The following is a 22414-nucleotide window of genomic DNA, read 5'->3' as shown; positions in this document are numbered from 1 at the left end:
CTAGAGGGTACTTCATCACATTTACTGGAAGGGCACTCTAGACAGCACTTTATCATGTTTTATCTACCATAGGGTCACAGGGTTTGTTCGAACATGGGAGCACCAAAGGGGTGCGGTCCCCTCCCCAGTCCACCAGTGCATCCGAGTGTGTAAATAGACTGTGTGATTGTGTGTGAGTGTGTGTACCTGTGTAGTTGGGTGGACAGATGCAGGTGTAGTTGTTGACTCCATCGATGCAGGTGGAGTTGTTCTCACAATCGTTGTCTTCACAGTCGTCCGGGTTTATCTCACAACGTAGGCCCTCGTAACCTGGCGGACACACACAACTACACACAAACACAATGTGCATTATAAGATGGTGACTGGGCCAGATCTGAGCACACACTCCTGCTGCACAACCTGAAATAAAATCAATCAGCCAGATAAATCAGCTGCTGTACTTCACTTCCCTTTAAATTCTCCTATAAGAGCTTTAAAGAAAAAACAATTTAATCTGTATTCTAGTGGGTTTAGTGCTGGTTCTTACACACCACTGGAGCCACGGCATATCTATATTTAGCCGTCCAACAGGAGACACCATTTCATGCCTCATTTTATGGCAGAAATGAAATATTAACATGGCTTTTCAAAGTTTAAACTATCCCTGCTTCACACAAACCCTCTCTGACTGTCTTCTTCTGTGCTTAAACTTAGAGAAAGGCAGTCATCTCTTCTGAACGCAGTCCTTTGATTCATGTCATCTCTGTCTTTGTTGTTGGGGGATGTTTCATTACTGAACACCAGAAGTCAAAGTTTCTCCAGCATCGATAAAAAAAAACTTTAAAACAAACCCACCCAGAGCTGAGAAAAACATGCTGAGATAAGGTTTTTTCTAGCTTGATGCCACTAGAGTCAACACCTGGGCAACTCTAAAGGAATTATCAAAGCCTCCTCCTCCCCTCCATTCATCTTCCTCCCTCATCTCGCTCTCTCTCTCTCCCCCAATCTTTAGATTCATTTCACCCTCCTCTCTTCTCTCCAGCCCTTGATCTCCTTCCCATCTACCCACCCTCCTTATCTCAGTCCGGTTAACTCCTTATAATAGATCACACACTCGAAAACACACACTACCTTTAGGTACTGATCACACACAAAGTTTGATAAATCTGACCACAGCTGCACTCGCAGCTCGCCTTCTCTCACGACTCTCTCTTCTTCTGTTAGTCTCTTAGTTACATTTATTAAATGAAAAGCATTTTACAGCAAGGTCATTCTGGCAAATTAAGCAAAGGGGGAAGTCGTTTCAGCACAAGTGAGTCACACAGTATGAACCCACACACACACGCACACAATGTTCGATTTCTAATCTAACTTTGCTGCCTCACAGACTTTTTCTCACGCTGACACACATCTCTCTCTTCCCACACCATATAGTCATTGGTTCCCCCCACCCTGCCTGTCTGTTGAGCAATTGTTGACCTCTGTGGGGCAGAAAGAGTCCAAACTAAGCCAACATAACTTGCTACGGCTAACTTATTAGCATCCAGTTGCCTGCCTACACATCCAGCAGACACAGAACAACATGAACATCCCACTGGAGTCATATTGTTTGCCAAAATAAAGTCCAAAAACACTTTCCTTTTAGCTGTGGTCTGGTCTCCATCAGCCCCGATACAAAAAAATCGACTATATCTATCCCCGACAGGCTATGTGTTGGCCAGTAGAACTGAAAACAATGAGCTAAAAGCTACACAGAGCTGGAGTAATGGAAAATGGAAAACCTTTCCGTGCAACATGTAATTGGACGTCTGTCTGCACTAACACAAAGTACACCTGTCTCGATCACAAACCTGCCAAGGAGAAACATGTACGATTCATTCTAGTTGTGAAATCATATGTTTACCCCTTATTGGCTTTGGGAGTGGTTGCATTTTTAACCGGCTTAATTTGGTTGTTACGTCATTAAAGGTCGGGTTGGTAAAGATTTTAGAAACATTTTTTGTTATATTTGTTGAAATTCTCATTACATCCAGACAGCGATCAATAAATCAAATGCTCCGACAAAAAAAAAGAAAAATCTGTGGCTGTCGCAGGACTGTAATAAACACGTCCAATCATTTCATTCGGCCCGAATGTTTGGATAGACTATCTGCCTGCCTGCACTCATTACTCACCGGAGTCCTCCACAAGCTGCTGGCGTGCCAGCTGTGAGTACTAACAATAGCCATGTTCGTTGTTCACGTTCATTATGATATGTTTACGTTCGTAATTATAATTTTGGGGGAGTGGCTTTAGAAGGAGACCTGAAACGACGGACTGTCAGTGTCGCCGACTTGGCGACTCTCTCGCTAGATTTAGGGACTATTGGAGCTAGTGCTGCTGGTTACTTTCATTGGAACAGAGTTGGCAACGTTGGGTTTGGTTTTTTGGTTGGATCATTTTTAAAAATCTAATGTACTATTACTATTTTCTCAAGATCAAACATCCCTGACTTTAAGCGGTCATTCGTCTGCGTAGTCAGCTTTGACAGGAGTGAAGAAAGAGAAAATAAAGAGAAGGAAGTGGAGGAATAAGAAAGGAAGAAGAAAGAAAGTTTTCTCATGAGAAACAAATGACAAAGAAACACAAATTGCCAGGGTCAGAGAGCACTGCTCCACATATCAAATCCCAGTCTTGACATTTAAAGGATACAGTTTGACAAATGGGTTCCTGCTAAGAGCCGAAACTAACTGGACTTATTGAATATCCCCAAATGATGATATAACATGTCAAATTGTCAACGGGGTCTGGTCTCCTGCTCGTTCTGCCTTCCTCTCTGTCTCGTTCTCTCTGTGTGTCTCAGAGGGCACCAGCTTCTACCTGTATTGGTATTAACATTAGGAGAAGATCTGTAAAGGGTAAAGAGACGCCTAATAGCATTACCACGCAGGACGTTAAAGGCCAGATGCACATCAAAGCTTTCCAAAGGGTAAAGGCCTTGTTAAGGGGCTCGAGGGGCAGACGAATCTGGTTTAGATATTTATGACAATTGTTTCAATCACAGTGGCTGTTTGTCATGAGTCTGGGACAAAGAGGAGACACACTGATGACCCTGGCAGGGACAAGGGTGCTCATGCATACACATACATAAACTTGCATGTGTGTATTAAGCATGCAGACTGTACAGTATTTTAATATATTTTATTTAACTTAAGCAATTTCACTTCTAAGGCTGCCTCCAGCCCTTTAACGAGTTTTAAAGATTGTAAAAAAATGTGGTTTGGTTCACTTGAATGCCTAAAAGGTTGTTAAAATATTCATTTTAATCCAACACATTTCTAAAATTTGGATTGGTTTGTGGTCTACTACTTGAGTTATATTTTTTTCCCCTGACACTATGTCCATATTAAGCCTAGAGGTGTGAAAAGCGAATTTGAGATCCTGTATGAGCTCCGCTCTCTGCTCCCTCAACAGCTGCCACTGAGAGGCTCTTGACCCCCAGCGTCTCCAGCGGAGCTGCTCTGCAGCCAGGAGTCAAACTGTGATTGTGTTGGGCAGCTCCCAGGTGTGAATGTGTGAAACTGTATGAATGTGAATCAGGGGTTACTGGAAAGGAGCGAGCAAGAGTAGTGCGCTTTCCCCGGATGAATATAGATGAATAAAAGGGTCAATGGACTGTGGGTTTGTGCTTATGTTATACATCAGCTTAAAGTCCTGAACAGAAAACTTGTGATGAACGGCTTGTTTAATTGTTAACTGAGGAATTTCAGTGGGGATTTATTTTTCAACTGTTCATATAAAGTATTTTGGAGATAATTACATGCCTTAAACTTGCATTCTTTCTAACAGCCAGCAGGGGGCACCTCCTCTGGTTACAAAGAGAAGTCTGATTGTATAGAAGTCTATGAGAAAATTACCCTACTCTATGGTCTCAATCTCTAGTTTCAAGTCTTCTTCAATACAGCATGATGTTCATTTAGTAAATTATGGTCCTATTTAGAGTCAAATAGACCATAAAGCAGGGGATGCTTTAGGGCGGGGCTACCTTGTGATTGACAGGTCGCTACTACGGCGTTGTCCGGTCTGGGAGTTGTCCGTGTTTTTGTCTTACAACTTTAACCCGTTCACAGTGTGTTTTCAGTTCAGGAAAGTTGAATGTAATATTATATCATATTCAGCGTTCGGTTATACTTAGCTCCACCCTCTCGTGTCACTTCTGGATGCAAAAAAACAAGAAGGCGACGGCCAAAATACCGAAATCGAGACTCCAAAACGTCAGTCCACAAACCAATGGGTGACGTCACGGTGACTACGTCCACTTCTTATATACAGGCTATGCTTTGAACACACTGAACTTTTGCATGGTGCCGAACTGAAGCACAAAACACACAGATTCAACATTCACACTTATGTGCCCATGCTTATGTCAAAATTAAATGCTCACATTAACAGATTTCCCATCTCTTTGTCCATTTAACAATGAAACCACAGCTTAGAAATGCATCACAAAATCTAAAAAAGTCTCCATCAAATGTAGGTTATATTATATTATATGATGTTTTACATAATTTATGTGTAACCACAAAATAAACAACACACGTGTACGTTATGGGAACAGCGTGTGGACAGATTAATGCAGAATCAGTTGAGAAACACTCGTGTGGACACCGACAGAAGTTTAAAACATCCCTCTAAGCGAGTGAGGAGGTCAGAGAGGGCACGAGGATTTAATGAGCAGCCCAAATGGGGGTTCCTCCTCTGCAAAGTCGCCTCTCTTCCTGTCTAACTCCCCCCACCCCACAACACACACACACACACACACACACACATACACACACACACACACACACACACACACACACAGGCAGGAAAACACATCATAAGGTCAAAGTAAGTTGTTATCTCGGGTAATGCATTGTCCAGTGAAGTCTGTCCACTCTAATCAGGTTGTCTATATTTCTGGGGGCCGAGTAAAGTTAATTTTCCCTTTAGATGAGAATACAGGGTGAGGTTTTTAAACCGGCTCCACTAATAGAGCAGGGCGGCAGGGTAGAAAGGGCAATAAGATTTGACCCACAGCGTAAATGGATTCCCAAAGGACATCTTTGAAATGACACTTTCTTATTTTATTCTTCTCAATCTCCAACATGCAGCATAAAAACTAAAATATGTTGCTGGGTTGAAATACAAAAGAAACTGTGCTGGAAACTGGCAGACAGTTGGTTGGTTACATAAACACACACACAAATTCAATCCTTTTCCTTGTTAATATAAGACACATTAGTAAACAATAGATGTGTACCTGAAGTGGTCTTCATGGGCAGGATGGATGTGGCAGGTTGCTCCGTTAGAGCAGGGGAAACTAATACAGGCATTGATGGGTATTTCACAGTTTTGACCCTGGAGGAGAGGACAAAGCAAAATAGTTAATAATTGAACAGTGGATAGTTTTCTTCTAGAGGTAATTTCACTATTCAAACAAAGATAGTTCTGGATGCATTCACTTTACTATATAATAGGTAATTCCTCCATCTGGTTCACCATTAAATTCTCCTCTCCTTCTCTGGCGTTCCTCACCATTTACATTGACAACCAACAAACAGTGGAGCTAATAAGCTACATGCTAATGGTGGGAACAGCGGGCAACATCCAGAGTCTGAAAAGTGAAGCCAATGCTGAAATGCCTTAAACTTGCATTCTTTCTAACAACCAGCAGGGGGCGATTCCTCTGGTTGCAAAAAGAAGTCTGATTGTATAGAAGTCTATGAGAAAATGAACCTACTTCTCACTTGATTTATTACCTCAGTAAACATTGTAAACATGAGTTTATGGTCTCAATCGCTAGTTTCAAGTCTTCTTCAATACAGCATGATGTTCATTTAGTAAATTATGGTCCCATTTAGAGTCAAATAGACCATAAAGCAGGGGATGCTACGGCATTGTCTGACCTGGGATTTGTTCATGTTTTCGTCTTACTACTTTAACCCTTTCACATTGTGTTTTCAGTTCATTAAAGTCAATTATAACCTCTTCGGTCGCCTAAAAATATCATATTCAGATTTTGGTTGTACTCAGCTCCACTCTCTCGTGTCACACACACAGATGGTGACGGCCAAAATAACGAAGTCAAGGCTTTAAAACGGTAGTCCACAAACCAAGGGGTGACGTCACGTGACTACATTCACTTCTTATATACAGTCTATGACAGGGAAAGAAACTGATGGGTTCCCCGGATGATGCAGAGATGAATACACTCGCTCACCAGAGACATGGGTTCAATTCCTTGCACCAGCCCAAAGATTGGATTCAGTTAGCATTGTTTCTGGGATGGGAAGCTGTTGAGGGATCATGTTTTTGTGACTATAATAAGAAAAGTCCTTCTAGTTGGTTATGATGTGATCTCCATAAACAGATTCTGCATTCATATGAATCTATAGGCAACGGGACAAGATTTTGGTATCGGAAGCATTCTGGTTTCTGTTTGTAGTCCGAGTAGTATTGACCAATCACGTTCGAGCAGGCTTTGGTTGAATGCAGGTAAACAGTCTGTGTGGAGAGCAAAAGAGACGGAACAAATAGGCAATCTCTGAAACCACCAGCTATCGCCTGATGATGATTTCGCCTTTTTTGGGGGTTAAAAATTAGCTTGGAAACTGACTGCTTGCAAAACAATCTGGTCGTACACATCGTCTCTCAACTCCAACTCCAATCTCCCATCTCCAGTTGCTCGTGACGCCTGTGAGTAGAGCAGCGGTGGATCTTTCACTGCATATCCTCATATTGAAGGAGTCAGGCAGTCTGGCAAAAAGAGCTTGTTCCTATTAAATCAAATATACACTGTATATGTGTATAAGTCTGGAAGGCCAGACAGTTACCATTTAGTTTTTGCAGTTGTAATTAACTACCAATTTTCTGCTTTGGGACCACACACCTTTTAATATTTAAGTTGCGGTGAAAGTAAATAGCCTGCAGAGAGATAAAGGGCTGAATATTCTGGTTGGTTAATCTAAAAAAACGCAGCAATTTCTCACACAACTGCTCCACTTTCCCAATAAGCTTTCATTATTCTTTTTCTTTCTCCCTCTTACTCACAATCACAGCAATCAGCTTAAACACATGTGCATGTACTGTGCAGTATGCATGACGCAGCCTTGATTCATTGCTCTTCTCACCACACACCTGTTTTCCAAATAAACAGCTTTCACTAGGAACTGTATCACGTATCAGAGTCCTACACGTACACTCCCACTCGCTCTGTCCACATCCAGCCCTGCGGCTGTAGTTTTAATTTCAAACCGCCGAACCTTTGGCCGCTAACACACCCACTTCCTCTGATCAAAGCGGAGAACAGGACGTTTATTCTTGCTTTCCTTCTCCATCCATCTTCATTATTTCCTTCTCTCTTTTCTTTTTTTTTTTTTACTGTAGATCTGTATTCACTCTCTCTTTCGTTCTACCTCTTGCTCTTTCTAACTATTCCTTTCTTTCTCTCAGATGTTTTCTCTCCCATACATCCACCTCTGTCACTCCATCTCCTGTAGTTTAAGTTTCTCTCACATCTTCCTCTCTCCTTCCTTTGTTCTCTGCTGCTCCTTCTTTGATTCCTCCAACACATTTTAATTAACGTCATCCCAGTGGACACAGAAAGGAAAACATACACTCAGACATGAACATGCGCAGGCACGCACGCACACACGCACGCACGCACGCACGCACGCACGCACGCACGCACGCACGTACGTACTGTACACACACACACAGTCCCTGTTTCCCAGTCTGTGACCTTGGCAAGTGATGTTTTAATTAAAAGCCAGACTAAGGCTTTGTCCTCCTGTAAAAGCCTAAAGGTTACGAGGTGTGTGTACACATGAGGCCATAAGTGTATCGTTTAACTGCTTGCACACACACTCACACACCTACACACACACACTCCCATATATTACACACACACACACTCCTCCGATGCAAATCACCCCTTCACCAGTAGATTTGCATGTCTTTCTTAACGCAGGGGTCTTGACAATTATTACACCCTTCGTCTTTTGATCAGTCGATACCTCCAAGTGCAGCCAGCTGCAGTCATCATTCCTCTATTGATGAACGGGTAGATACATTATGCATGCAAGGCCGAAGCTAAGCCTGATAATACTGCTAATACCACAGGCTTATGCAGCATGGTGATCCATCCAGGATACCTTTCACACATGCAGCCAATTCCACGAATCGGGGAGCAAAAGAAAGATTTGTTTTGCTGCTGTGCCACCTGGATTCCTTCAGAATACAGAGGAGCCACCAAATAGTGGTTCATTATTTGACAGTGTAGGTAGCTGCTATTAGTGATCAGGACATAGAGTCAATGTTGAGGTTCAAGGATTGATTTGTACTGCTTCCACACCTGCTAAAGTATATTTTCACTCCTGATGGTTCTAAAGATTATCTCTTTGATATTCTTGTGGTTTGAGGTTTGTTAAGAGTGTTTTTTACATCCCCCAAGAATCAAATGTTACCTCAGGTCACCCCCTTCCACTTCAAAGAGTCTCTATCTAGTGTCTCACCTTGAATCCATATGGACAGGTGCAGTGGTAGGTTCCAGTAGCGTCAGACACACAGGTACCGTTGTTTTGGCAGGGTGCCGCCAGGCAGGGGGCGCACTTTGACATCACGCTGATATCTACTGGACCTGAGACAGATAACAGAAACAGAAGCAGATGAGATTAGAAAGAGGAAGGGGGGGGGGGGGGGGAGATAAGAAGACAGAGAGGTAGCAAAGGGAAGTGTCAGAGACAGGGAGATACATATTTAGTCATGTTGTGCTAAAAGGCTCTGCCACAAACTTCATTTAATGGATGGTGTGCTAAGAAAAGGCCTTACAGGATAAGAAAAGTAAGAGCTTAGGAGAGCAATAAATGTGATTTGTTCCAGAGGCTGGGGCACGTAGAAGCAGGAGGAAGAGGAAGAGAGTATTTGATTCAGTGTGATGATGTGAGGTCCCGCTATACCTCGACAAGAGTGTGATCTCAGCAGAGTCACAGTCCACTTTATACTCTTACTTTCTTCCGGAAAAACCTATACTCCAACAATTCTTCATGCACAGCAAACTACGCCCCTGTGTTGCAGTTTCTTTGTACATGCAGGACCGTGGTTTTCAAGATGTAGTTTTTTGTCCTGTGTGTAAAAAAAGTCCTCTTTTAAATGATTTTCCCCTCTGGTGTGACGGCAGGGGAGCCCCGAGGCAGGTGATGTTAGAGGTCGGCCGCTCCTGTAGTCGGTTCTGTACGATTCAAATACAACTGAGGGGATGGAGTTTTTTTTTTGTTGCTCATTCTTTATTTATGAACATACTTTAGGAAATTCTCTTTTAGAAAATAGCGTGCTGTATCACTGAGAGAGCGGATCAGTCAGTGATACAGCACAAACAACCTCACACACCATTTTAAACTATAGTCCTTGATACATACTTGATTGTCTGAAAAGTTAGTTTTCAGAAATAAGAAACATAACAACTGTACAACAACTACTACTTTATATTTACACAAACACCTGGAGGTAACTCACTCAGAATAATATGATCAGCTTTAAAGCCTTCATCTCCTAATCTTAGCTGTTAGCTGCCTCTGAGGCTGAAAATGTACCTGAAGTGTGTTATGGAGAATTGTTCTGTAACACTGAATAACCACAAAACACTGATGTCAACGAATATAATTGCAATAAGGAGACATTGATACCGTAACACAGGAGACTAGAGAAGAATAAATATACTTTTTAAAAGAGAAAACCTCTTCTATTGGTCAACTTACTTTACTTAATCTTAAGGAAACAAGGTATTTTTACAACATGGGCCTCTTCAGGACAGCTGATGAAGGGAGAAACAATTTAACTGTAAAACGGTGAACCAATTGAATAAATGATAATATTTAAAAATGACTTCCACAAGTTCATTCAATATGTCAATAAACTGAACTTGTTTAAAACGAGACAATCTCAGCTATGTGCTCTGAAGAGGTGGAAAGGCCACACAGAAGGTCCTGACATAAACACCAGAAATTTAATTACTTCCACACTGCTGCTGGAGCCAATCCCAGCATGCACTGGGTGAGAGGCGGGGTAGACCCTGGACAAAGTCACTGCTCTATGACACAGCTAACACATTCACACTCACGTTGGGCCACAATGAGCAGTTTAAAGTTTGTGATTTTCAGAAGTTATTGGACTACGCCAACGCCTTCTTGAGCGACTGTGCTAGCCACTGGTGTGTAAATATAAAACCACTGGCAGCCCTCCTCACCTAAAACACTGAAACTCGCCTTGAGACGGGATAAAAGTCCGACCGCTGGCCAGCAGACTGCCTAAAGACAAACCCCAGACCAGCGGAAGGGAAGTAAATCACACAGATTTACTTCTGTTCCGCTGGTCTGGATCCTCTACTGGAACGCTACAAGGTCAAGAACAAAATACTCCAACAATCTAAACTACATTAAAAGGGTCAAACTTCTTAAAAATCAGTACCTTGCTGAGATAATGTGAATGTAATGGAATAGACAGCTGTTCAGTTACTGCAGAAAGAGTCATAACACAGAACTGATTCACTCTCAGTATAACTGATATTCAGATGATCTTTATATTTCATTTCTAAACACCTTTCTGTGCACTAATCTGACAGAATCCAGGGATTAAATCGGTGCTGATATGTGGACAAATAACAGAATATACAATCTCGTTCTCTTGTGCGGCATTTGATACCGCCGAGTTGAATATACTGCAGAAGGTAAACAAAAGGAGAGCAGTGAGCAGAATAAAAAGAAGGTGATTTACCTTTACACTGAAATCTGTTGAGTGGTGTTGTGAGCAGTAGCCTGTCGGCCATGTCAGGAGGTCCAGTACAGCGAGCGATGCCTACGAAGACACAGACATCAACTTTCTCTTATACACAATATGAGATGTAAATAACTTTCTAACAGCGTCGTGATGCTGATCTTTGTTCTTACCAGGCTCTTTGAATCCAGCTTTGACCCACTGAGAGAGCCAGCGCAGGTCACAGTTACAGTTCAGGGGGTTGGCACCAAGAGCCCTACACACAAACACACACAGTTTAAAGTATAATCCACAACGCTTGCATCCCAGACACTTATAAACACAAACAGCGCTGCACTTACAGGTGGGACAGAGCGGTGAGGTGGTTGAAAGCTCCTTCTGGTATGGTTGAAAGGTCGTTGCCATGGAGAGTGCTGGAGGACAGAGAGAGAGATAATATTATGTGAATATTAAACACAAACACTGACCTTGTTACAATTTCAAGAGGTCACTTTTTGACTCGTTGTTAATTTTAATTTTGTAGTTAATTAATTAGATTAAGTATTCTTTATAATCACACTTTTTATAGCAAGGAGAATAATTTGACCTTTGACTTCAGCCGAGGATGCTACTAATTCTACTATCACTGCTACTTCTTTATCTACTTCACTCATACTATATATAATAATGACACTATTACTTCTACTACTAATGTACTTATATTGACACAGCTGCTTGTATTAACTGACTGCTTGATATTTAGGCTAAAATGGTGAAGCTGCGTTTAAGGCAATACCCATAGACGACGGAACTCATGAATCATTTACAAAGAAATATCGGTAACACTTTATAATAACCATCATTTATAAATGGTAAATCAATGTTTAATTAAACTTAATTAAGTTATTTTACTGTTAACATAATAATCATAATTAATAATGTTTACTAATTATTAGTAATGCTATACTTTATGTTATTCCAACAGTTTCTTGTTACACACAACATTGCATATTATATATATATATATATATATATATATATATAAGTATATAAGTATGTATATGTGTAAGTATATAAGTATTTGTTAATGATTAAGATTTACAAATCGTTTGGTAATAACTAACAAATATTTATTATAGTTTATAAAATGTTATAATGTGTGCAACAATAAACTGATAATGAATAGTTGACTAAAGTAGTCAGAATGTAAATGTTGTTGTCTCTTATCGGCTATGATACAATATTGAATTTATAAACTAAATATTTCATATTATTAAATATATTATATTTCAAGAAATTCCCAATTCGAGATCAATAAAGTAAATCTATCTATAACACAAACTAATGATAAAATAACATAAATTATAACATTACTAATAATTAGTAAAGTTTATTAACACCAAAATAACTATTAACTAAGTTTAATTAACTATCAATTTACCGTTTATAAATGACGGCTATTATAAAGTGTAACCTGAATATCTAGACAGACCTACAGCCTCACATCCATCATATCAGAAGTAAATGGAACTGACAGCCGAGCTGCCGAATGCTACTGTAGATATTCAGCAGACTAATACAGCAACCCCCGACCAGCTGCATGCTGAATTATTTAAATTATTTGTGGTTGCTCAGCTGCAGACACACCGTCATCCCCTTCTATAATGGAAAATAAATAAAATATTTATGAAAGAATAACACAAAATAAACACAAAGCTTATTTTCATCGCCGGGCAATAAAGCTTGTCCTGGTCTCTGAGTGGAATATAAACGGTCTCATATGGTCATCAGGTAGACCACGGCGTGTGTGTGTGTGTGTGTGTGTGTGTGTGTGTGTGTGTGTGTGTGTGTGAAAATCTTTGTGTCAAAGGGACAAACTGCAGGCTGTGATGTGTATCGGTGTGAGCATGTGCATTTCTGTTTTGTGCCTTTGGGTTTTTGTGCACGTGTTTGTGCGCATAGATGTGTGTCAGAAACTTTTGTCTCCCAGGGCTCACAGACTGCACAGTGTGTGTGTGTGTGTGTCCTTTGTGTCTCGCCATTTGGGTGTGTTGCCTGCTGGATATAAGTTCACATTCCATTAGAGCGAAAGGCTGTAACAGGGGACAGCTATCAAACCAACACTATTGGAAAAGTGTGCGTGTGTGTGTGGCTTTTTGTGTGCATAATTCAGTGTGTGCATGTTCAGGTCAGTGCGTCGCCGTGCATGCAAGTTAGTGTGTGTATCCGTGCAACTTTACGGTTTTAGTGTGCATCGCTGTGTGTGTGTGTGTGTGTGTGTGTGTGTGTGTGTGTGCGTGTTTGTGCATCTATATGTGCGGTGGTCTAACAGCCCCCGCGAAAGGCTGGCCCAGAGGGGGTTGTGGGTAATGAGGAAGTGACAGTGATGGCTGCCTGGCAACCAGTTGCTATGCGGGGGCAGAGAGGGATCAGTCCCCAAGGCAACATCAACTAAAATGAAAGGAAGAAAGGAAGGAGGGAAGAAACCAAAAAAAAAAAAAAGCGATGACTAAACTTGTGCAAGGTGAAGAGATACAGTCAATATACAGAGAGAAGGCCAGAAACAAAGACGACTTCCTAGAGGGTCAAACACAGACTTTTTCCTCTCTGAACAAACAATTCAGGAAGAAATGTCTACAGAGAGTAACACAAGGTAAAAGTATCAGAACTCTAATCATTACTTCATGTTGATATGGTGTATTTTTGAAAGATATATTGTATTGAATGTGAAATTCTACCTATAGATCTTGACCTTCATTTTGAGCCAATACTAGAAAGTTAAGATTATCAGCATCAACACTACCGATGACATTGAGTATAAATATGTCATATCTTGCACCAAAAAAAAACCATTGTACCGTAAATTAAAGAGCTTTCAGATGTTCACACAATAGATTGGTGCAGGACTGAGTTATAAAACCTGGAAATGAGTTCGCATTTTAGCACTTCTGGTTCCCTCGTCTCAAAGTCAATAGGTTATTGGTTATACGCCTGAAATAAGGTTATACGCCTGAAATAAGGTCTGTGGTTAACACAAGCTTAAGAGACTTTAACGTCTAAAATACGTCACTAAATGAGACCACTAAACATCATCACGCCGACTTGTCTGCCTTAACAGCCTCGTTGTGTATACTTGCATTCATGCGACTGTGTTGTAGTCGTTTATAGCCTAACGTTAGCTTCCTAACTATTGCATTTGCACTTCTAAAATCATAAAAGTGGTGTGAAGATTATCTTGTTGATCAAAACATGTCAGTTTCATAGACGTTTGTTTGCCACAAAGCTTATTTTCTGCAATAATCCTGTTGTGTTTTCCATCATATTGGGGTGGAGGTGCATATCTCAGGAGTGGATATTAGTATCAGCTATAAGTTTTCTTGTCATTTAGGTAAATTTACATTTTAAGAGATGCTACAAATGATCTTAAAGAGTAATTTACAGCCCTGTCTCCTAAAAAATTATGTTCCCATACAACTAAACTGCATTCTCAGTTATGTTTGAAGGGAAACATATTTTGTCGCAGATTACGTTTGTCTTGAGCGTATCCCAAATAGTCCACGGACGGCCGCTGCAAGTGACGTATTAGATTGAGTCACCATTAATGAAATATTGGTCTAATAATGAGTATAACAAGCGAGAGAGTCCACTACAGGCAGTCGGGAGGGGTGGTTGATGGGACAAACAAACACTGGGCTTTCCCCCAGCTGCCCGCTGTTCGTGTCCCGTGTGAAACTAAAAGTCAACATTTACTTAAGTAGTCATTTTAAGTCATACAATAATGTTTGTAACAGTTTTTGTTTTGTTTTATTTAAATTTACAATGTCAACCACGTGTTTAAAACTGTTTAAAACTGTTTAAAACTGCGACCGCAATCCAGGAAAAAATACATTTCCCTCCTAACGTAATTGAGAATCCAGTTTAGTTGGGAACGTGATTTTGTAGGAGACGGGGTTGGTAATTCAACACCCCTGAATATCCTGTTTTTGCTGACTTCCAGTGATTTAACCTCTCACCTTGCTGCAGTGATGTACAGGTGTACTGCAGGACCCCGTAGCATCGCTGTTGGGTGTTAACTTTACAATTTCAAATGCCACACATGGCAGTAACTCTGCTGTCACCGAGCGGGGAAGGTGTGTGTAGCTGCTCGCATGTCTGTGTGTGTGTGTGTGTGTGTGTGTGTGTGTGTGTGTGTGTGAGAGGATGGTCAGACAGCAATATTCACACGGTGCGTGTGCGCGTGTGTGTTTGTGAGACAGAGGGTGGACAACCAGATGGATGACTGAGAGAAACAGAGGCTGGAGGTCGATTCATCAAACACAACACTGGGCGGAGAGAGAGAGAGAGAGAGAGAGAGAGAGAGAGAGAGAGAGAGAAGAGAGGGTGGAGGAGAGAGAGAAAGAGAGAGAGAGATTGAAGGGACACGAGGGGAGAGAGAGGCCAGAGCATGCAGATAGAGAGGGAGTATTAAAGAGGAGATGAGAGATTGTCACTTTTATCTTTTTTAGTACCCTGAAACAACAAATGATTGGGTGGCTGCGACTCATTTTGTGACTGGGTCTTAACATGGCACTCGGCCCGGCACCAGGGGAGTGATTAAACTTTGATTTAGCTCAGTACTATAACTAGCAAAGGGGAGTGTTGAATATTGAATCCACTGCGGCACTTGAAGATGAAGCTCGCTACTCACAGCAGGCGAAGTGACTTGAGCCCGTCGAAGGCATGGACCGGGATGCAGCGGATCTGGTTATAACTCAGGATGCTGGAAGACAGAGGACACGGACAAGGTCACAACACTCAGTTTATATGACTCACAGTTTTTCACAATATTATTTTCTTGGATGTACAAATTTTATTCTCTTGTATTTCAGACTGCATCCCTGAATACATAAGAATTAATGTAGAGATAAAGAGATAAAGAGAGATGACACAGCAGATTTTGTTTTACCACTGTAGGTTAAACAAGGGGAAATAAACATGAAGGCCAGGTAGAAAGAATTGGTGGAGGAAAAAACCGCCAGAGGCAAAGCTTAGGCTCCCACACCACAGGTATGTTTTCTCTTGCTAATGAACAAAAAATTAAGTTTAATAATGGTGGAGGAAGGTGAAGGAGACAAACATTAAAAGGCAGAATTGTGGAGAGTTGTGATCAGGGTGAGATGAAATTGGCCGTTTCATGATGCCATCATTATTTGAACATAATTAAACCATATAATGATCCAGTGCTGTCTGGTGCATCCTGAAGACAACAGTAGAACGTTGTTTCTCTGCAGTTTTGGGCTCATGGCGCTCTACAATGAAGTAATGCCTGTAATTACTGATTATCATGAGACCTAAAAGTGTCTCAGGAGAAATAGCGGAAACAACACCAAATCTTTCTCATCTCCAACTTGAAGTTGAAAACTTGTGTAGAAGTTAGAGAGAGGAACCTAACAGCCAATAAAGCTACAGATTAATGAGTAGGATTTGTCGGTTGTGGATTATAAAAACAACATTCAAAGTTGGCCCCTCCTCCCCAGCTCAACGAGTGTTACTGGGAATCCCCACTGGAAGTGAGACGCAGCGAGAAGTGAGCGAGACGTGAGCAAAAAAAACGTTTCTAAAAACGCTTTCAGTGGGGATCGGCCTTCAAGTGGGCTGATACAGACACCACCACACACTTCTAGTGGGTCAGAAGTGATGATTGAGAGTCTACACATTGTTTTTCTTTTTTTTTTAGGAAAATCCTATTCATTGTGCCTTTAAGAAAATCCGATGTGGAAAAAGAAACCCTCTCCTCTACCTCTTCAACTCTTGGCAAACGTGTGCTTGAGCAAGGCATTTAACTCAGCAAGTGTTCCACTGATGCTATCTGCGGGCTAACAGTGGAAGCCTGTGGTTGCACTGGGCAGCTCCCAGGCGTGAATGAGTGCAACTCTATGAAATATAAAACTGGGCGTTGCTGGAAAAGAGCAAATGTACTTTCCCTGGACACACAAAATCCTCTGAGTTGATGTAAAACCCATGTAATAGATAAGATAGAGGCAAAAAAAAGCAATAAAAGGACTTTGTATGTGAGATAGAATGGCAGTAAGAAGAGGGGGGAATTTAAGAGGAGCTAAAGCAGATTATAATCCAACAGGTTCATTGAGTGAGCTGCGGAGGACTGAAAGGACAATTTTGAAAGGAATAAGATGATAGGGAAGCAGTATACCACATGTTAGCAATGAGATGGAAGAGGAAGACGATTCAAGAAGGAGAGGAAGGGGAGAGAAAAGAAGAAGAGGGAGAGAAGAGGAGCGATATTTGGGGTTAAAAGAGGACAGACGTGGTAAAAAGCTGGAAAGAGAAGAGTAAGAAAGATGGTAAGAAAGATGAAATGAGAAGGGGAGAGAAGAGATGAAGACACAGACAAGAAATGGGAGAGAAAAGAAGAAGCAGGAAAATATGAAGAAAGAGAGAAGATAGGGCGATTAATCAAAGTTAAGAGAAGAAAACACTGATTTATCTTGTGGTTTTTAACCTCACACACACACACACACACACACACAACCCATCAAGACATGGGCGGGGATGTGTGTATTTTATGACAAGGCGTGTGCGTTGCCATGGTAACTCACAGCGTGGCTAGTTGAGTCATGTTGTTGAAGGTGAAGGGGGCCAACGTGCTGATGCTGTTGTTGCTCAGGTCCCTGTAGACACAAGACAAACACACACACACATACATACACATAAGATACTGAGCAGATGCATGGAAGGTTTCTAAACCGTCTGCACACACAGATACGTGTATTCTGTTCAAGGTTATGCGAGCGGTACGTACACCAGTGACAGCTGCTTCAGGCCTGCCAGCTCCTTGGGCACAGATGTCAGCATATTGCCCTCCAGGTACCTGCAAGGAAAGGTGCATGCAGAATGTATTACATCTATATATTCATATTCAGACACAAATACAGACCTATGGGGCTGAGAAAAATGGCAATATAGCACATAAAGGGGTTGGTTTTGCAACTTCTGTCACATTAAAGAGTGCAGACGACGGGGGACGTGAAAGGCAGATGTGTCGGGGGGAAGAAGAATGAGGTACAGCGCCTCAAATCTACATTTATATAGCATATTAACATTTACCAGAGGAGGCTAGTGTCTTTTTATGTAATGTTCTTTGACGTTGAGGTGTGCGCTATGGGAATGTGATCAGCTACTAAAAAAAGAGTAAGTAGTTCTAGTTCTACATTTTGATACATTTGTATTTGCTTTTTCCAAGAGTCAGATGAGAAGAAGATCAATACCACTCGGCTAGAGCCAGGAGGCGTATTAGCTTAGCAAAGCATAAAGGCTGGAGGCCGGGATAAACAACTAGCGTGGCTCTCTCTAAAGTTCAAAACAACAGGTTTATCCCACCCAGCACTTCTGTGCAGGAGCGCTGATGGTTGCCTGGCAACATCACAGTGACCACAAGACTCTGCTGGCTGTTGTTGGTCAAAAATAACTTCAACACATAACTCCCTGTAAAACCACAAGCTGTCATGTTTTGCATTTTGGTTTGAGTGCAGACTAAACAAACAAAAAATGACTAAAAGGTGTTGTGAGCTTCACTGGTGTTGGTACGTATATATTTTTTTAACTTTGGACCAAGCCACACCAGCTGTTGCCACCTGCTTCCAGTCTTTATGCTAAGCTAAGCGGGCTTTCAACTAACTCCAATGTAAATCCATCCATGGCAATATTAGACGCTCAGAGCAAATGCTCCGGAAGTCTGGTGACGTGGTATAAAGATCAATTAAGTCCACTTAGGGTGGGTGGGAAGGGTGCATGGATTGATCAAACAAACACAGGGCTTTCACCCAGGAGTCCGCTGTTTGTGTCCCCGTGTGAAACCCAAACTCGACCTGGAGTTATTTTCAGTTAAGTCACGTAACTTATTTGAACCCAAACTACCCAAACCTTAACCTAACCAAGTACTTCTGTTGCCGAAGCATAACCAAGTGTTTTTGTAGGACGACCTGCTTTACCCCCCCGAGCCACAGCCGCCTCAAAATGGGGAGAGAGAAAAAACAACCAAAGAGGATGACGTGGACTCAAATGTTCAGCACCAAATATGGGAGGTCATGTACGCCACCAGGCAAGATCTCTTTGTAAGATAAATGCTGCTTTTTGACACTGTACACTGATGTAAACGTACATTTTGTGTAACAAGTTAATGACTGGAAGATTCAGCAGACAGCCAATCAAGACGGGACAAGATGACAAGATTACAAGTGTTGGGGTAAGGAGCTGCCAGACTGAGGAAAAGGAGCGTGCCACTAATATAACAGTTTAATCATGTAGCTTTAAACACATGTTCCAAACATATAATATTCACCTACGGATCCTAACAAGTTAACAAACATATACGCACTCAAACGCACACATACACACACATTTTATGATCCGTTGGTCTCTGCTCTCCTCTCTCTCTCTCTCACAGGTCATAAGTAGGTCATGTGGACAGTATGATGGAGTGTCTTCTTCAGCCTGATCAATACCTAATCACTGCTATTGACCCCGCAGAGCAGACCTATTTCACAGCTAGAGAGCTTTCTGTGTGTGTGTGTGTGTGTAATTATTCACCGTGTCTACGACAGATTGTGTTCCTACTTTTTTCCTTAATGTCCTAATCTCGATTAACATTGTTATACTCTTGTTTTATCCTACATCAATTCTAACAATTACTATCATTACAGACATTTCCTGTATCGGCCTCTTTCTGTATTACATGGATTCCTACTAGCTAGAAATTAACAATACAGAACAAGTTACAAGATGTAGCAGCTGTAGTATAAAGGGACATCATAAGGTAAATACATTATTAAAAGTATTATTAACTACCATATTTTGTTTCTGTCTTGTCACATTATTGTACCACTAAAACTTTGGAAAAACCTCCACAGCTGTGGCAAAGCTTTTAAATGTAAAAAGTGGACCTTGGCTTCTTCTATTTGGTATCTTTGGCATTAAAACATTATAATATTGGAAACTGAATATTTTTCAAAAGTAATTTTTGCAATATTTTTAAGAAATGAACCCAAGGACACTCTCTGGTATCCCCTCTCAGCTGCCTGGCAGTCTTTCTGTTTGGCTATATAATGTATCAGACAGGACAGTGTGTTGAAGATAGATTAAAATATCTGCAGTGATTCATACATTTATGACATCGACATCACAAATACCTGCAGCACTCACTTCCCTATAAAGCCATCAAGTCACACAGTAAGAAAGAAAGAGAGAAAGTGTGTGTGTTGTGTGTGTATTCACTAAATGGTTTGTTAGTTCCTGAAGCAGCAGAGGGCAAACTGCTGCATCAATATTGCACTGCAGCAGTGTGCGACTGTGTGTGTTTATGTGTGTGTGTGTGTGTGGTTGTGACTTTGCATGTTATTGGAGAGTAAGCATTGACACAAATGCCCATTTCTGCTTGTGTGCATGTGCATGTCTGCTGGTACGTTCATTGGCTTTAGTATGCCTGTATATTTGAACACAAGGGTGCATCCTTTTGTGTGTGTGTGTGTGTGTGTGTGTGTGTGTGTGTGTGTGTGTGTGTGTGCGTGACTCACAGCTCCGTGGCGTCCTTGGGAATGCCCTTGGGCAGAGAGTGCAGCGCTCTGTTGCTGCATCGCACCACGCCGTCTGTGCACGTGCAGACGTCAGGACAACCAGACGAAGGAAGACAACCATTATCCTCCACACCTGGAGAGAGAGAGAGAGAGGAGAAAGAGACACAGAGAGGGATATTAGACAAAGAGGAAGAAGGAGAGGAGAAGAGAGGGACAGACAAATTAAAAAAGGGACAGAGGTGAGAGAAAGAAAGAGAGCAGCAGAGGAAATGAGAGTGACCAGGGGAAGGAGGTTGAGACCGGTTGGGGCAAAGAGGAGAGAGAGAATAGAGAAAGAGAGAGATGCATAGAGATAAAGACTGAACTGTACGTGTGGTACTTGGTCAATTCCAATCAACTCTGCACACAGCACTTTTAAAGAGCACTTTACAATCCATATCAAATGACCAGAGGCAGCTACACTGGTGTGGTTCAACATGTGGCTCAGGACCTGCAGGCAGGTCACAGTGATGCTACAAACCCTCAGATGATTCTGAAGAAACACTGACCAGATGTTGACAGGATGGTCTGTAACATCTTTGAAAAGCCATGTGCAGTAATCTGTGGCCAGGGCTGTAGCGCTCGAGTCCGCTCTCGGTCTCTAGTCCGCTCTCGGTCTCTAGTCCACTTTTTTGAAATCTTGCACTTGTCTTGGACTCGTGACTTGTTGGTTTATGAACGTAACGTTGGACTATAATGATCCTCTAACCTAAATTCTATGCATTGATTTGTTTGGTGTTAGAAGACAGATCTATATTGTTTATAGATAGATTATTTCTGTCCATCCTGACTCATTAATCACTATATTAGCATTGGAAAGACACTATTGGCTATTATGGTCTTGAACAGGACCCGTTCTTGACATGATCTCGACTGCCTTAGCACTTGGTCTTGACTCAGACTCCACTGGACCTGGTCTTGGACTTGACTTGGACTTGATTAAGTTGGACTTGACTACAGCCCTGTCTGTAGCTATACTACCCACATTTTTTTTTGCCATATCAACATGTGAATGTCCTTAAAAATTGCATGAAATCATATTTGTCTGAAAAAAAAAACTTTTTATGACTTCTTTAATCTAAGATCGGGGAACCTGTAACATGTATAAGTCTGTTGCTTTTTGTCTCTTGCTGTAAAAAAACACTTAAAAAACTTGATGTTAACAGTTGTACTGTTAGAAAGACTGTTCAGGCTGTGCAGCTACGTTCCACACACACAAACATATGGTCGGGACAAAAAACATCTGAGCGATTGTAATCGTTTAACACTCAGAGATAAGAAGGATCACAGACTACAGAGTTGTTCTTGGCTTAAAACGCCCTCCATTTCCTTGACTGACAGACAAACACACACACTCTGCTTTAATCTAGCACTGCAGCATGTAAATAGTTGAACTGCAGTCCCAAATGTAAAACAAGCCGAGTTAAACCCATAATGAAGGATAATGACGACTGGACACTAAGCCAATCATAACACAACTGCAATCTGAGTAGTGTGTACGTGTGTGTGGAGAGAGAAAGGCCAAGTTTAAACTCATCTACTGCATGTTCAAGCCTTTGTGCCAATATGCCGCCATGTGCTGCAGTAATATACATACTGTACATGCAAGTACAAGTGCATGAGTTTGGTGCACATTTAGTTTGTTAAATAGCTATCTCCCCCTCTCCTATGGCCATTTCCTCCTTCACTTTGTAGTTTTCTAATTGTGCTGATGTCTAAATGTCGAGCAAATGGGCGCTTACGTGCCCGTGTGTGGAGCAGTGTGTGTATGTGTCTTATCAGATGTGTGTAGCTGTGGAGTCCACAGGGAGGTGTAGCCGTGGGCTGACTCACTCCACAGTTGGCTGATTGAACTAACATCTAAATGTGCGCTAAATATCTTCTCACAAATTCAATTAACTTTACCTTTCCCCCGGCTGCCTCCGGACAACTTAACAGTCATTTTGCTCGACTATAAATAGACCGGACATGGGGACCTTGGTCGTGTGTGAGTGTGTTTTTTTTGCCTCTGTTCTTTTGAGAACCAGTTGGAGATTTACACCGTCAGTGTGGAGGCG

The 22414-nt window shown here is 41.6% G+C and overlaps 1 protein-coding gene across 2 annotated transcripts in view; it reads right to left on the bottom strand.

Annotated features, from left to right (window-relative positions):
- Positions 1-22414, bottom strand: part of slit3 (slit homolog 3 (Drosophila)) — a 303920-nt gene that overhangs the window by 29124 nt on the left and 252382 nt on the right. For both annotated transcript variants that reach the window (XM_074649244.1, XM_074649245.1), the window contains 10 exons: positions 20319-20451; positions 17549-17617; positions 17346-17417; positions 15437-15508; positions 11112-11183; positions 10944-11026; positions 10771-10851; positions 8514-8638; positions 5261-5358; positions 187-326 (listed from right to left, as the gene is read on the bottom strand). In XM_074649244.1, coding sequence (XP_074505345.1) covers positions 187-326; positions 5261-5358; positions 8514-8638; positions 10771-10851; positions 10944-11026; positions 11112-11183; positions 15437-15508; positions 17346-17417; positions 17549-17617; positions 20319-20451 — 945 coding nt within the window. The remainder of the gene's footprint in view (positions 1-186; positions 327-5260; positions 5359-8513; positions 8639-10770; positions 10852-10943; positions 11027-11111; positions 11184-15436; positions 15509-17345; positions 17418-17548; positions 17618-20318; positions 20452-22414) is intronic.

This window comes from Sebastes fasciatus, chromosome 10 (genome assembly GCF_043250625.1).
Source record: "Sebastes fasciatus isolate fSebFas1 chromosome 10, fSebFas1.pri, whole genome shotgun sequence".
In the NCBI taxonomy this organism is placed as follows: domain Eukaryota; kingdom Metazoa; phylum Chordata; class Actinopteri; order Perciformes; family Sebastidae; genus Sebastes; species Sebastes fasciatus.
The sequence above is the reverse complement of the archived record's forward strand: the minus strand, read 5'-3'. Positions and strand labels throughout refer to the sequence as shown.